The 16,526-nt window shown below is 42.2% G+C and overlaps 1 protein-coding gene across 1 annotated transcript in view; it reads right to left on the minus strand.

Annotated features, from left to right (window-relative positions):
- Positions 1-16,526, minus strand: part of TRABD2B (TraB domain containing 2B) — a 279,578-nt gene that overhangs the window by 112,656 nt on the left and 150,396 nt on the right. Inside the window, exon 3 of the mRNA XM_035537684.2 lies at positions 9,966-10,112. Coding sequence (XP_035393577.1) covers positions 9,966-10,112 — 147 coding nt within the window. The remainder of the gene's footprint in view (positions 1-9,965; positions 10,113-16,526) is intronic.

A 16,526-nucleotide genomic window follows, 5' to 3' on the forward strand; every position in this document is an offset into this window, starting at 1 on the left:
CATCTCTCCTTTCCCACAGCAAACATCTACCCATGATGGGAGGTAAGAGGGTATTACAGGCACTTCCAGCACGTTTTGGAGGACAGGGCCAGGATAGGTATGTTGGTTTGGTGGATTTTGTGCTGCTAAGTTGGTTTATCAGAAGCATGCCCTGACACCAAACTTGGATACAGACTCGGACTGACTGGAAATCACAGAGAGCTTAAACATATTCCCAACCCGTGCTTATCCAACTTTGTTCCCACTGCCTTTGCAGAATGCAGAGCAGTTCTCGAGAGACAACTCTCTCTTCAGCCAGCGGCCTGGAGGTTTTGAGAGCATGTCAAAAAGCAGGCGAGCTTCTCCCACCCACGTGTGCTCACCAACTCGCCCACCACGCTGCCCTACTGCGGCCACCCCTGCTCCAGGGAGCCCTTCGGGAACTGCTCTGGGGTTTGGACCAGCTCAGCATTTCCACTGCAGGAATGGATTTTCCATTGCGTCCCTTGGCTTAGTGAGAGCCTGCAGTGTCCCAAAGCCCTGACAGCAGGAAGCAGCAGAAATTGCAAGGCAAAGGGGCAGTCGCCTCTCCCTCAGCAGAAAGTGTGGTCTAGCAGACTGGGAGCTGAAGGAGAGGGGCTTCACAAACCCTGAATTATTTTCTGGCTCTGAGTCATTGCAACTTGGATACGTTGCTGCGCTTTTCAGCATTTCTACTCTCAGTCCTCTTTCAGAGGGCTGCGTTGCACTGTTAAGGAGCCCCGTTCCCATCCCGCAGCTGGGTGCTCGGGCTGCTGGGCAGCAGCTGAGGTCGGGGTGTCTCACACCTGCAAGCCAGCAAGCTCAGCCCTGCTCTTTTCAATGTGTTCTTGCTTTCATCTGCTGCCAAGAAAAAGGGCAGAAGGCTGGCGGCGCAGGCAGCCTGGCTGTACCATTTTCCTTGGCAATAGCAGTGGCAGGAAGAGGAGGAGAAGAGCCTCCCCTCCTCTCCCAAACCCAGTACTGCAGGGCAGAGGGCAGCACCAGAAGCCCACCGAAAATACCAGGATGAGGCTGGAGGGGAAAAAATGCAAAATGGAGGGGAAGGGAAGCGAGCGAAGGAAAAAACTTGAAGGACAAAGACCAAGAGCATAAGGAGATTCAGTTTAAGAGCAAGTCTATTTTTTGGGACCAGGTCAGGGCAGCCACGTCTGGCTGTGAGCTAACCCCTGCCCGCCCACATCACTGCTCAGAGTTCATGTATGTGTTGCAGATGCATTGCAGATCTCGCCAGAAAGCTTTCTGTAATTGGCCTACCCGATTAAAAGCTAGCTTGGGTATCTCTTAGCATGGCATGGCAATTTTAGTGTCCAAAAGGGAGATCTTTGAGTTTCAAATTAGCAAGGTCAGCTCCATGAAACACAGGAGCATCTAAATTTATAAACGGAGGAAAATTACAAATCAAAGACCAAGAGGGAAAAAGTAGGCTGAGAACTGCTGAATTCTCTAAAGATAGCACGTGATACTTCAAAAAAAAAATCTGCAGGTGAAACAAAAGCTTCAGAAGCCACTGCTGGCCTGACTGTAGACTGTAGAAAAAGAAAGAACAAAGGAAAAAATGAAAAAAGGGAAAAGGAAAAAAAAGAAAAAAAAAAAAGGAGAAAGGCCACAGGGATGGGTTGTGCACCTCACAAACAGCTTGGGGGGTGATACTTTCATCCCTGCTAAAAAAGGACTTTCAGCAAATCCCTGCAAAATCATGACCTCCATGTATGTTTTCTATTTGTTTTTCCACACCAGCTAAATAGTTGCTTTCCAAGCACTTGGGGAAAAAAAAAAAAAAAAAAAGCTACACCAACCCCTCCCCCAAAGCCTCCTTCCCCACCCCAAGCCTGTCCCTGCTCCCCTTGGTAGCGATGCCAAAATATGCAGCCGGCCCCTCTATCTGAACGAATGTTTTGATTAAAGAAGTCTTAACAAAACAGCCAGAACAATGATCCTGGCCCCCTTTCTGCGAGCTTCACCCAGCTATGCAGTGTATATTTAGGACCAGATTACAGGGACCTGCTCATTAATTGAATAAGGATGACAAGCCTGCAGTGTATGCAAATAAAGGTTTGGGTTTCAGTGGGGAGGGTAAATCTTAACTACCGACTGATAACTCCTGCCCCACTTAAGACCCATTTAACATCGGGATTTTTTTGAGGCCAGCTTTCATGAGCTTGCAAACATATGGAAAAGTTCAAGTTTTTCTATTTCCCTTCCAAAGGCTTTGTTTCCTTCGACAAAGATTTTTTTTTTTTCTATTCTGACACTAAAACCATCACCTATTATATTGCCATGACACCCAAGGAAAGGTACTGATCAAAAGGCAAAGCAGGGCAATAAAGTGAAAAAAATGGGGCCAGAAGGTTTGTTTTTGGGGTTGGTTTATTAAGGCATTGCAGTTCTTTTTCCAAAGGTATTTTTCATTTTGTCTTCTGTTATACAGTGGGAGATCAGCTGGCCAGCAGTGGGCACAAACTCGGGTTTGCTCATCTTGAACATATATTGTCGGGGTTCTGCCATGAGTTTCTTCCCATACACATTTGGTAGGGTGCTAGGGAAAGCCTGAATGCTTACGTGAAGTTTGCAACCTGATTTTAACCCATGGGATGCATGACCCAAAAGATACAGTTTGCAAAATTTCACACAACTTAGCAAGGAACAAAAAGGGAAACGCTGGTTGATAACGCAACAGCAGCTGGACCAGAGGTGAGATGATGACTTTTGAACCAGTGTGAGATTGGGAGTTTGGGATTGTTTAGGAGGTCTAGAATAGGACATAAAGGTGCAGAAGATTGCCAAGAAAGCAGTTCAAAATGGAACGGGGACCAATCAGGAAAAAAGTAAGGAATAATTTAGGTGCGATCAGTTAAAGAGAGACAAATCCTTGAAACTGTTTTACCACTAAGCGGTTAGAACTGTACATGGCTTGACTTTGGGCTTATCAGCAATCATCTCCCCCAGAGAAAAGAAGCTCCGGATCTGAAGTCACTATCAGGGAGCAAAACCAGTTTACACTGGAGAACCTGATCTACTGGGCTCACTATTCACTCTTGCACAGTAAGTGTTGGACCAGGAAAAGCTATGTCAAGGAGTACCCAAGTACAACAACTTTTCAGATAATGTCTGGATACTAATCCTGCTAAGTCAGCCGGGACAACCAAATTGACCCCCCAGTTCTTCCCTCTCTGTCTTAATGAGGTGACAAACACATCCTCTGGATAAAACACAAAGAGGGAAGAAACATTTTGTATATTCAACTCACAAGATATTGTTTCAAAAACCAACAAGTCTTTCTCATTTCTCTTGAAGAAGTCTTTCCAAGAAACAATTTATAAACCAGCTCTTTAAAAAGAAGGGACAGTAAATGCTTTACAGCAAACATACAGCAATGCACAGAAAGCAGCATGCTACCACCTTCAATTCCAAATGTTTTTCCCAGTCAGTTTCATGCTCTTTTATAGTTTATTCCCTTACTAAGAAATACAGGTAGTCAACAATCCTTAAATGTTTTTAATGTAAATCAGCCCTTTTCTGTAAGCAGATGTTTCTTTTCTAGTAACACAGCAGTCTCTGAAAGAAAAATCTTTGCCTTTAAATGTCTTGTTCCAATTTTTCTTCTGCTTTCTCTCACTCTCCCATTGCCTTTTCCATGGAAACAGAAAAGAGGAAAGAAGGAACTTCCAAGTTAGACAATGCTAAATGTAAGCACACAATGAAAATTTCCAAGCAAGAACCTATTTTCAAAACCTGTAGCGTGGAAATTATCTGGGAATGTTCCAGATTATTCACAAAAAAATAATCTCTGCAGTGTTTTCCCCAGCACTGTCATCAACAAGTAGACTTTCACAATCTGGATCTGTAACCAATTTTCTAAAACACATAAGCCAAAATACAATATTGCTCCAATCTGAAATCCTGTTCTGACATAATATGAAAATTAGACTCTGAAAATTTTGGCCGCCCTTCTGCTTTTTTACTTCCAAATGCTCACAATACACCAAGACACGAAGCTGTGACTTAGGTGCAAGTGGAAAGAACGAATGACCCCATCACAGCTGATCAGGAACTCTTCTGAACTATGGGAAAGCAACATCTCTCCAGGAGCATCCTGTGCTACAGCCAAGAGAAGAGAAGGCGGGACACATCCTCCGCTTGCTCTTGGAGCACAAGCAGATCTGAATGCATGTCACCAAACACCCAAGCAACGTTGGGACTGCCATCAGTTTCACCAGCAACGTACGCTTGTGGAAGTGTTACCGACCCCTCACCTGGACCCAGAAACTCTTGGGACCAGCTCATTTGGTGCCTGGGACAACCTTGCACTTGCTTTGCTGAAAAGCCTATAATCACTTTCCCTGGAAGGACGAGAAGCTGTGCCAGTTCGTCTGCACTTTGTTACAGCTGAAAATGATAAGATGCTTCCAAAGTGTTGTGTTACAATAGCTGTGCCTTCGGTTTAAGGATTTATCTTCCTTTCCCATAGATAAAACTCCATTCCTTGGACAAATTAGGTCTGCTTATCATTCAACACTCTACCTAATGGTTTCAGCTGTGTGTTTCTGAATTTATTGAAGCTGGGGCATTCCACAGATAGCTTTCATTGATTTGAGGAGTGAGCCAGAAATCCAGTCATATTTTATCGAAAATGAGAATGGGGCAAATTAATGATATAATTAGAATTATCAGGACTCTGAAATCTTAAAGGATAGGTTTAAATGCAGAATGATAACATTTTTAAAGGGGTATATAACACAACCTGTTTATGAACAGCAAGTATATTGTGAAGTGATGAACTAAACCTTTTCTGTGGTTTAGGGAGGTTGAGTACTGACATGCTGTTAGCGTATGGATCTCTAATATCAGGATCACCACATGCTTTTCAAAAGGCAATGTCCACTGCCCAAACAATGTATTTCTGCATGAATCCATGGCCTTTTGAACTGCAGAACCAATTCAAGATACAGGTGACATCATTCCAGCAAGTTATACAAAAAGCTCAGTTGTTTATCATGGGCAGAGCTTTAAGGAGGAGTCACAATGAGCCCTCAGCACCCAAAAGGGGTTGAGACATACCTGCAAGGCCAGGGTGGTCACCAAGCAACTTCATTGCATAGCCTGCCTTTCTGTGTAGGATGAAGCAATAACATAACCTCTCCTGGCAACATGAAGATTGTTACAGTCAGGTGAACAGAAAGCATATAAACTGCATTATTCACTGGTCTAGCTTGATTTGTTCATTTTCATACGGAAATACACTCAATTATTTCAATACAGCCTAAAAGAGACACAAAACACAAGAGGTCTCTGGATGAAAGATGCTTTATAAATGGCAGGTGTAACCCTTACATTATATCGATAACCCTGAACAGGACAGGCAAATAACAAGCATGCAAGCAGTGGGACCTGGCTTGAAGAAAACAACCTATAATAAAAGCAGTGTAGCGACATGCATCTGGTACGCCAGATCAGCAATGAAAGAGGAGAAACTACCCTGTCCTGGACAGGAGCCTTCCTTAGGTCAGAAGAATGTCTGAGGACAGCAGAAGAAAAACTATAGCTGGAGATCACACATATAGTCTTTGCAAAGGGTTAAAGGAAAAATATCCTCGTAATCCCCTCTTTATAAAGCATACAAAAGAATACAAGGAAACATAGAACCAGCAAATCCATACTGGCAAAGATGAAGCTGCTTTACAAAACTGTCCTTAAACAATTGAACATCTCAAAATTGATCACTGAATTAATGGGTACAAGATACCCCTATCCTATCAAGATAAACCTATCCTATCTTTAACTTAGAATATTTTCTCTTCGGTATCATGTTGACTTTTTGCCCAGAAACTCCAGCGTAAGTCTCTTGATTGAAGAAGTCACAAGAGAACCAAGAGTTTGCAGAGGGCTGTACAAGCAGGAGAGATGTTTCCTACTCCACTTTTGGGTCACAGTCTAACTGAATAAACTCAGCCTCTTAAAATTTTATTAAGTTTGAATACGGATTTATATGTTCAGAAAAATGGTGGTTGGAAACAAAATTAAAAAAAAAAAGGAATAGAGACAGAGAAAAAGAGAAAGGAATGAGGAATGTAATATAACCACAGAAAAGCAGAGGTGTTTCCCCCTTTCACTGTTCTTAATTAAAATAAAAAAATATTAAAAAAAAAACCCAACACTAAAACTGAGAAGAGTTTCTTTAGTGCTCATCAGTGCTGATTTCTCTGGAAAACTTCAGGGATCTGGGGGCCTGCTCCCACATCCCATTTCAGACACCTCGCCCTGGCTAAGCCTGGCTCCCCAGCCCCAAGGCAGGGAGCGGCTCTCTGGGGCGGTCTTGTCCTTATCCTTGTCCTTGTCCCCATCCCTGTCCCTGTCCCGGTCCCCATCCCCTTCCCCGGGTGCCAAAGGAGCTGTCCTCTGACCCGGTGCCTGAACTCCTGCTTCGGTCTAGGAAACGCCCCGTTCCTGTACTTTTCCTCCCTAGAGCACTCTGCCTAGGCACAGAGGCTACTCTCTCCTCCCAAATGCCACAGAAGCTGATGAGACCAATGCTGAGGAACCACAGATCTCCCAAACTCCCTCATCAAGGCTGAAGAGGCTCAGGAAAGTCATCCATAACACAGAAGATCAATGATATTAGTATTATTATTTCTATTCTTTCTTTCTGCTCCAAGATGAGTTTTGCTGTAAAGGCATCTAGCATCTTGCAGACAGCTACCGAAGATGCTCTGTCTCACAAGATTGATGCTAGAGGAATTTAGCAAGTTACTACACGAATACTCCTCTTCCCTGTCCCACTGTCCCCGAGGTGATGCTGGACTTTCCCACCTACTTTCCAGCACGTTACAGTTACCGAAAATAGCGGCTTTGAACTGAGGGAACTGATGGACAGACTGACCTTTGTTCTGCAGCTCCCACTAACCTTCAAGCAACCAGCAGGCACTAGTAACCTTATAAACAGCCCTCAAATGAACCCTCAAAGAGTGACAGTCACAGCCTTCTGCAGGTCTGCACAGTCCCAGGGTATGGAGCTGAATTTCTGACCTCCACCATTTGTGTAAGCGTTGAGTCTCATGAACACTCCTCTATTTCTGATCTTTTGTTTGTTTTTATGTGATATTTCAAAGTTGCATTAATGGTACCAGGTGCAAGAACTTGCCAGACCTCTGAAGTGCTTTGGGCATCCCTTCCAAAAGCACTTTGATGCTCTTGTCTCCAGGGCAGGCACCCACACCAAACCCAGAAGTTCAAGCGATGATGCATCCAACTTGGGATATTCAAAGTTTCTCTGCACTTGCAGGCCTACCATTTTTGTCACCTGATGAGGACTGCAATAAACTCTCGGCATGTGGTATATCCCTGTGCTTAGACTTAATGGCTGAAAAGAAAGATCCCATGGGGAATGTTTCATATGTAATATTTAAGCCAGGCTAATCAAATTTGATAACTGAATGGCAAAGACTTTGTGGCAGGGAGATCATCCTTGCAAAAAACAGATAGAATAAACTTTGGAATTACCACTGGCAAAAGTTGACCTGAATAGAGAGTTGTTTTAGGTTTTAATTTTCTGTTTTGTTCTGCATGCAATTAAAAATAAATGGTATAAAGCTGGTTTATAAAAACACTACCAAACAAAAAACCTCTTTAACCAAATTAAAAACAACAACCCATGAGATGAAAATACTCCACAACATTTAGAGTTCTTCAGGGACTAGTATATATACAGGGATTTTAATTTTCCATGGCCTGTAAGTGTTATAATCTCTATCAACTGTGTGTACTCTGGGACCATGACTAACACCACTGCTTGAACTCTCATTGGTTATGTATTCTTTCTTCTTCCTTTAACACTGTTTTTAAACTCACATTTGATCCAAGAATTTGCAGGGATAAAAAAGTTTTTACAGCATTCTGTGCCTCTCAAGTCTAAAGCACAGGTCTGTTATAGGACATTGTGTCAACAAATCACAGATGTCTGTGAGTCAATGCAGTCAGTGTGAAAGGGCGTAACTTGTCTCAGGGACACAGGCTGAGAAAAAACGCTGGCAAAATTACATTGTTTGATAGCCACGAAAAGATGACACAAGATAACCAGATGTCAGGACTGTCTTCATGATTTCATGACTAGTATTTCTTTCTTTGCATCCATGGCAAATATATTAGCACATCTTGCAAGAGTTATATCTTCAAAATCATGATGTGTTTATCTCATGTGCTTGCCTTCACATTACAGGAATTGTTAGTTGTCTTCTCCAGGATCTTCTAAAGTCCTGAGCTCTCTAACTTTTTCAACTCACACATCACGCCTTTACAGACATATTTTTACCTGAGTTGGTTCCTCCCTTTTCTTTTCAGGGCTGCCCAGAAAGAACAGCTCTGGCAGCTTTGGCGCTACACAGACTTCTCCTTTAGTACTGCCAGGTTAACCACACTGCCATGTCCTACTTAGGCATGCTAAAACAATGCTTCACTCTCTAGGACTGGATTCACTGCGAGAGCAAAGAGATTTGATCCCATTCATTACCATCAACCGCTCTTTCTACTATTTGAAAATAGTAACGGGTTAGGGAAAAAGAGGAGATACGACCATTTGTCTAGAATTTAAGGACCTCTGATTGTCCAAGCTGATCTCTCTCTGCCCATTGAGGGGCAGGTTAGTTCTGTGATAGATGACATGGAAAAGCTGCAGTGGATGTCTTTTAAACTTCTACCTAGAACTTCTAAGAGGGGCATACAAGACCACTATGAAAGCATCCACATTGTGGAGGGTGGCTGTCTTACAAGCAGACGGGGCCATCCTCACTTTCTCAGCTGTTTCTCTGAGCAAAAAGTGGCTCACAGAGCCCTGTGCAACTCAAGATAACAATGGCAAGGTAGGAAGTCTCAGAGGCCTCCACCTAGATTGACAGACTGAGCTCACACTGTCTTAGTTCTCTCCTGAGGTCACATAATTATCCTTGATTTCCATTTCCTAATGGTAAACCGCTATCATAATTTAATAGATTTTCATTGGCAAAACATACATAATACTGCCAAAGGTTATACAGGTCCCCTTTAAGCATGTCATTGCACCTGAGACAGGAACCTTGGGACATTTATCAAAAAAAGAACTAGAAGACAACCAAAGACCAAGTTTCCACAGAATTAATGGGAAGGAAGAAAGAGGAACCTAAGCATTAAAAGAGAATCCCAGAGTTTGCCATGAACTATCAGACTAGTCTGAAAGCAGATTTCTGCTCCATTGAGAGTCTTTAATAGCACTGGATAACTAAGATAAACAGAGACTGAAGGGCTGCCTGAGACACATACAAAATTATTGAATTATGACATGTTTGAGAAGTTATTTACTTTATAGAGTATTTACATAAGGTTCACTTCCTCTCCAAATATAAGCTCAAATATTACAAAGCTTTTTTTCCCCCCTTAATGAGGGGACCACATTCAACAGCCCCACAAACATCCATAATTAACTTTTTTTCAGGCACATTCCTAGGAAAGTTTTCCAGGCAGTCACTTCCCCAGAGCCAGAGCAATACCAAGGAAACCCCAGTCTCTCACCAGGCAAATGTAGAGAAGAAAACACAAGGCATCAAAAGGAACAGGGAAAAAAGGAGATGGGGTATAAAGTGATGACCCTGTGACCGGAGTTTTACTTTTTGCTGTGCTATAGGCACCTGACAGGCCTTATGCCAGGCTCTTAACCTCTCTGTACCTCTATTCATCAGCTGAATTAAACACTTTGTTGTCATATGATACCTGTAAGAGGGGAGCTATGTATGCGTTTATCTGGCAGAAACAGATGCCAAGCATTTTAACGAACAGAGGTCACTGTATCCAGTGCAGAAATTTTAGATCAGGGGCTTTGGTAGGAGAACTCTTCCTGCCTTTTAAGGGAAAATACCATTGCTATTAAAACAACTGATTTATTCTCAGTTAGCTGGCCCATCCACAACAATTTTGCTTACCTGAGAAGTGTCGTGATTGAATATGACGGCATTCAGGTCTCCACAATTATAATGCTTGATGAGATCTTCAGTGGTATACGGGGCCTGCAAACTACCTGCTCGGAGACTTTCATGTTGGAGCAGAGTTTGGTTTAGAGCAAACAGCACCTGTAGAAATGCAAACAATAAAAACAGGAGAGGAGTTAAAGATATCAAGTATCAAAGAAGCAAAGCCTTAAAGGCTAAACTTTTAAAAACTCTTATGTGCCTGAAGTCTGTTGACCCATCCTGGCACACAGCAGTAAGGAATGATCTTTAAGTATTCCCAACTGGAAGGGAATTCCATCCTTCTCTAATAGAAGTCCTTATTATAAGATCCTTGATATTCTTCATAAAGTCTAATTTCACAACACATACGCTGCTTGGAACTCATGGCCAAGTGGTCTGAGGACATTTAGGCTATCTCTGCACATAACTTGGCTACATGAGAGACATTGGAATGAAAAAGTCCCAGAAGTAGGAAGCTTCTATTGCCTCTGTTTCCTGACAGCTAGCTTAAATCCAAAGCCCAAATAAAGCTGGAAGATTTAAAAAAAATAAAAAAATAAATCATAATCTTAAAAACTTAAAAAGTCCCTGTTGTAGCAGGGGAATTTCTTAATGCTTTTAATACCAGAAACTTTAGGAAATTCACTATTAGTCTCCCTTCCTTAGTCTTTCCCCCTTCACCTACCCTTTTGCTAAATGAACATATATATTGAATTGTAACGCTGTCAATTGGATTTACTTCTGCAAAACCTCAGGTATATAACAAATATGATCTGAGATTTTCTTTTCTTTTTTTTTTTTTAAGGAATAAGAAAATAAAAGTATCTCCAGGGCATTAACAGCCTCTTAATAGGAAGCCGTTAGACGTTAACTAACACACACAAATTCTGGTTGAGGGAAAGCAAATGTTTTTTTAAATTTACTTTTTAAAAATATAAAGATGGTCTTTCAACTGAACCTGTTATACCGCAGTTCTGCAATTGGTTCCCTCTTAAGATCCAAGCCTAAGAGATTTCCTTGTTCAGATCTAAGGGTCTCTTCAGGCTTTCCTACAAAGAGATCTAACTTCCCCAGGACCATAGCCTAAAGTTAAGCATCTACCTAACTTAGTTTTCCTGTAATTTAAAAAATCTGCAAAAAAAATACAGCTTAAAAATTTCTAAGCTTTGAAAGGCTCTGAGCTTTCTCTTTTTCCCCTAAGGGCTACAGCTCAAAGAGGAAACGGTTCATCCCAGGATTTCCTGGGGATTCTAAACATTTTGACTAATAAAAATAAAAGCTTAGAAAAACTTTGACAGGAAAACCGAGAGTAGAGGTTTTCCCAAAATGCTTTTAGTAAAATCCTTCTCATTTTTGATTTTTTAAACAATGGATGTTGTTGGATTTTTATACACAAAAATGTGTACACACACACACATATATATACAAACAACCAGAAGAACCCTGAGGATAAGTCAGAGTGTTTTATGGTAAAATATTAAGGAGATGATAAACAAATCCTTCCTTTATTCCAGATGCCTTTTTTGGGGGGGTTACTCTGGCTTCCTGAGGAAACCAGTGCTCTGTGTTCATGCTCTGCCTCTGTCTCTTTGTTTCCTCCTAATAAATTTGGAACCTATTAGCTGATTTCAGTCATATTTGCAGAGGGTTAGAGGTCTTAAAGAAAATTGCCTGCATGTTCCTTGAAAATAAGCGTCTGGTTGCAGAAAAGGCCTCAGTGTGAGTTCACTTCATATAAGACACCAAAGACACCACCATGAGAGAGAAGGAGTTATTCAGAGCTTGCCACAGGAGATGGACCCCAGAGTTCATTAGTGGCAGTGCCCGTGTCAGGACAGTCGTGTTCTTGCTCACTGCCCCCGTGTTGCAATGGGACTTCGAAGTGCTGCTGGCCAGCTGAGCTCTGGCACTCTGCTGACACCGCAGGGAAGCTAATCTCTGGGTTCAAGCAACTGCCCAAAAAGCAGCTCGAGAGATTTTATTCTAGGATGGGAGTTGAAAGTAGAAACTGAAGCTCTTGCATATGCTAAAGCAAAATTTCAGCCACCTAAGCAGATTTCTAGAGAAGTCTTGCTTAATCACCCCGTAATCACCGTGGGTTTTGGTTGGGTGGCCCAAAACACACTTGAAGAGATGCAGGGTCTTGTAGCAGTCACTTGCCTGCTGGATTTGTAGGCTATTTCCCCCAGAGTCTGGTTAAAGCCATCTTAAAAGCTGCATTTATTTTTCCTTACTGTTCAGATAATGCCACAAAAACAATGCTGCTTCCTTTCCTTCTCCCTATCTTAATATCAGTGACCCCACGACCTCCAGCCTAAACCTCTATCTGAGTTAAATCTCCCAGAGGTGCCTGAGATTACCGAACAACTGATGACTTCAAAATAAACACACTTAGAGCGACTGCCCGTGCACAGTCCCACCTAATAAATACAGCAGACAGTATTTGTTCTGGAAAGTGATGGGAAGTTAAGGGTTTGGCTCTGGGAAAGTGCATTTTTATTCACGCAATTTATGATCCTCACATCTGCGTGCTTGGAAAGCCATTTTTGCGCAGCTGTCTCTGGCCCTGAATTGCAAGCGATCAAACACAGACAACAGGAGGGGTTTTTCACCCTGCCAGGAGGAAGCCTTTTCACTCAAGTGGTGTCATTCTCTGGAAAGAAGTATTCGACACACAGATTTTATGAGCATGTTTGGAGACACCAGCTCGGCCCTTATGGCAAACCCATGGGTCCAGCTTTATTGCTGAAGAAAGCAGGTACCACCAGCCCCACGAACCACTGGGCAGTCTTTTTAGCAGCACTTTTGCATAGCCTGTTGCCATCTCATGGGTAAGGGGTCTGTACCAGACCAGCCCTTCCCTGGTACGGTCAGAGGCAGACCTGGGACAAGGCGAGAGCTCTTACATGATGGGTGACCTGCAATCAAGGTACGCCCAGGAAGGGGGATATTGGCAGGGTCCTCAGGTTTAATTTCTTGGTGAACAAGGCTGCTCCATTTCTTATATTCATGTCATCTGTTCTCCCCACTACCCAAGAGTACCTGTGCTGCCACACTGCCTTAACCTTTGGTCTTTGGCCCCACTGATCTTGGACACTTCAGTTTATTTTGTTAAAATTTATAGTTACCCCAATTCTAATGACAGCTCAACTCTGTGCCCATCACCTTGTCTAGGAGGCAATACTATGGATTTCTAACCAAGTGGAAAGGTTCCTCAGGCCACCTCTTCAGTTTGTCTGACTACAGTCCCAAATGGTGCCACAATGGTATCTCAGAGGCCATCTTAAAATAAGACAAGGAAGCCTTGTTACCATACTTCAGTAACATACTTCAGTGGTCCCAAATATTCTTATGAACTATTTTGCCAATAAAACAGAAAACAAATTCAGATGTTACAACAGAAGAAATAAAATTTGCGTTAAGCTGAAAAGAAAGGGATCTGTGTTCTTCTGGTGCAATTGCTATTGAAAAGACTTGAGAAGGAAAGGAAACCCTGAGAAAACTCTTGCACCAGACTCTGGTGTGCAGATAAATTTCATTGTTATGTGATGGAGAAATCACTTTCCATTCCTAAACTTACGAAGGCTGAACCATAAACACTGCATTCACATGACTCCAGTAGCTGGAGTTACAGGATGACCCCTGCATAGAACCATGATTAATAACAATACCACAAAAACAAGTACTTAAGTTTCACGCTATGATGTCATCTCTTGGTCAGGGAACTATTGTTTTCTTTTGCTCTCTCTTTTGGACAAGTGCCACCACAAAGCAAATACTAAATAAGCATTACTGGAAGCATTTGGGTGACTATATCCCGTCAGAACCCACACTGCCACTCAAGAAAAGAAGTGCCCGTTCTCCTGCTTGGTTCAAAACAAACTACAACATAAGTATTGAGCTATACTGCTCTTCTGAGATTCTTGTTCTGTTGTTGTCATTCTCTATACTCAAATAGAAAATCAAATATACTGTTTCAGTTCAAAATAATGGCCTGGAGCAAAGGAAAAAAAAAAAGGAAAAGAAATTAAAAACCAAGTCCCTGATTTTCCAGATTAATGAAAAGCAATAAAAGTGTTTGCCCAAATCTGTTCAGTTCCATTGGTTTCCAGAAGACGGGTTTCCCCTTTCCTTGAATCTTTTGCACTGTTGCTAGGAATTAGTGAGCTGTGAAACTCACCTAATGAGGTCAGCATCAGGAAATCGCTCTGAAAAAACAGGTCCTGGAGGAGCTATAAAGGACTCTCTCAGTGTCCAAGAGAAATCCTGGATGCATCGGCACATTGTACAGCCGGGGCCACTGGAGGAACGCGCCTGACTTTGTTGTTGTTGTTCCTATAAAGGGACAGCTAAGGAAAGTGAAACTATTAACTCATCCACTGGAATTTCTGCTCACAAAACCGTGCCCCCTGTTAAAGCTCCTCATAAAAGCCTTTCGGCTAGTTGGTTCCATATGTTCCCCAAACCCGCAGTTATTGCTTCTGAAAGGCAGGAGTAGTTAACAGTCTGCGGCTTGGCACTGACCAAGGAGACCTAAGGACCCTGCTTTTTTCTCTCCCTTTCAAACTACCAATTAACCAGTTTAATAAAACAGTTTGAATCTGACCAAGGTGCCTGGTGAAACCCCTAACAATGGCAGATCCTACCAGGTTAGTAATGCTGACATGCAGACATGACCTGGTGAAGAGCATTCATGCTAATAGCTCACAGCCCTGAGACCATGACTGATTTTCTTGGTGCTGGAAATGGTACGGGGAGATAAGAGCTCCAGCTTTCAGCCCTGCACACCCAAAGGTCCCGAGGAAGTATTTAAGTTGACTTCCAGGAGCTTAGCACTAGCTTCAACCTCTTGACCTTTCTCTTTACACAAACTTCCCATGATGAACTTTGAAGTGCTAAAGCCATTTTTTATTTTTTTTATTTTCTTTGTGTTTCATTGAATCGAGGCATAAAACAAAACAACAACAAAAAACTCTGAAACAGTTCCTTGACAGAAAACACTGCAATGTGCATGGGTCCCCCACCACTCCTTCAACACCAAGACTTCAACACGCCATTGCCATAGCCCAGGAAGGATTCTCCTGGTTGACAGCAGCTCTCATTCATTCCCTGGGCTGACAGTACTATACTACTGCTTCTGCACAAAGTTTCTGGCTTCATCAGAGCTTGAGCATGTATATAATTTACTTGTAGCCTGGAGAGCAGCTGTGCGGGGTTTTTGTGGGTTACCTGATAGACACAGGTCAGTAAGCTCTAGTTTGTTCTCTTATATACAGGTCTTCCCTTGCACAAGGGAATTAAGACAACAAATAAAGACAGTGGAGTAAAACTCGCAGCTCAGTTAATTTCCATCCTGATAGCACTTGAGAAACAATTTATCATTCCTAATATATATACTTTAAATGTCACATGTTAAATAGGCCAAAACATCCCCAAAATGTTGGGGACAACAGAACAATTTGGTTCTTTGTCTCCATCGGTGGCAGGAGGGAGCAGAAACTGAGTAGGATTACTCTCCGCTTTGGTCAATGCCCAAATTCAAGCTTAGGCAAACAGATTAAGAAATAACAGAAGGAAGGATTTGCAACTTAATCAAAATTGAAACACTGAAAGGGATAGAATTACAGCTATTAGATTTGCAGTCTAAATGTATTGCTTTTGTGGATTTTGTATGCGGGATTTACTTGCATCCAGTACTCTTACATCGATCTAATTTCTTAAATATGGCCTTTTCGGTTAGGCTTGTAAATAAGTGACTAAAATCCCACTTATCCCGGAAGCCTCGAGGTTTTAGGTCTATGTTTAAGAAATTTGCCGGTTGAGGACCTGACCCTGCAAAGATTAACATGAGAAATTTTATTCCCTAGGTTGTACAGGGTTCAGTAGATAAATTTTGATGGCTGAACCTACCCAAAAGGCTAAATATTTGCAATGAAAGAGTTACACTCCAAGCAGCCTGATTCAGCAAGTGTTTTCCTGGTTGAAGTGCAACAAGTGGCAATGGCCACCTCACTGCCCGGCAGTGAGGACTTGCAGGTCCAAGTGCTGCCGGTTAGGCTTCTGGGCTGCAGTCTTAGATCTTGTAAGCAGGAATGTAAATCAACAGCACAATCAATTCATACCTCTGGCATGAGACTGCACTCTCAAAGGGAGACAGTATTTTTTTCTTGTTTATAGCTGAACCAAAAGTGGCACAGAAGAAAATGGCTTCTAACCAGGACTCACCTAAACTATTCAGTTCCGGGACTTAAAAATCTGTTAGCCTCCGAGACAACAAAACACTGCCTATGAAACTGATGCCCCCTCCTACTAGTAACCTAAAAAAAAAAAAAAATTAGTTCTTAATCAAGTCAGTGGCCCTGATGATGTAAATTGTTTTCTTCCGCTTCTTTACACATTTGACACCAGTCTGTGGCAGAGGAATAGCAATTCTTCCAGGGCTGAGTAGCTGGCAATTGGGTTTGATTTTAAACAGACTTATTCAATTTTCAGATAATAAAGGCATCAGAAAGACCATTAGAGAGATAACAGGCT

Source organism: Cygnus atratus, chromosome 8, assembly GCF_013377495.2.
Source record: "Cygnus atratus isolate AKBS03 ecotype Queensland, Australia chromosome 8, CAtr_DNAZoo_HiC_assembly, whole genome shotgun sequence".
NCBI classification, from domain to species: Eukaryota; Metazoa; Chordata; class Aves; order Anseriformes; family Anatidae; genus Cygnus; species Cygnus atratus.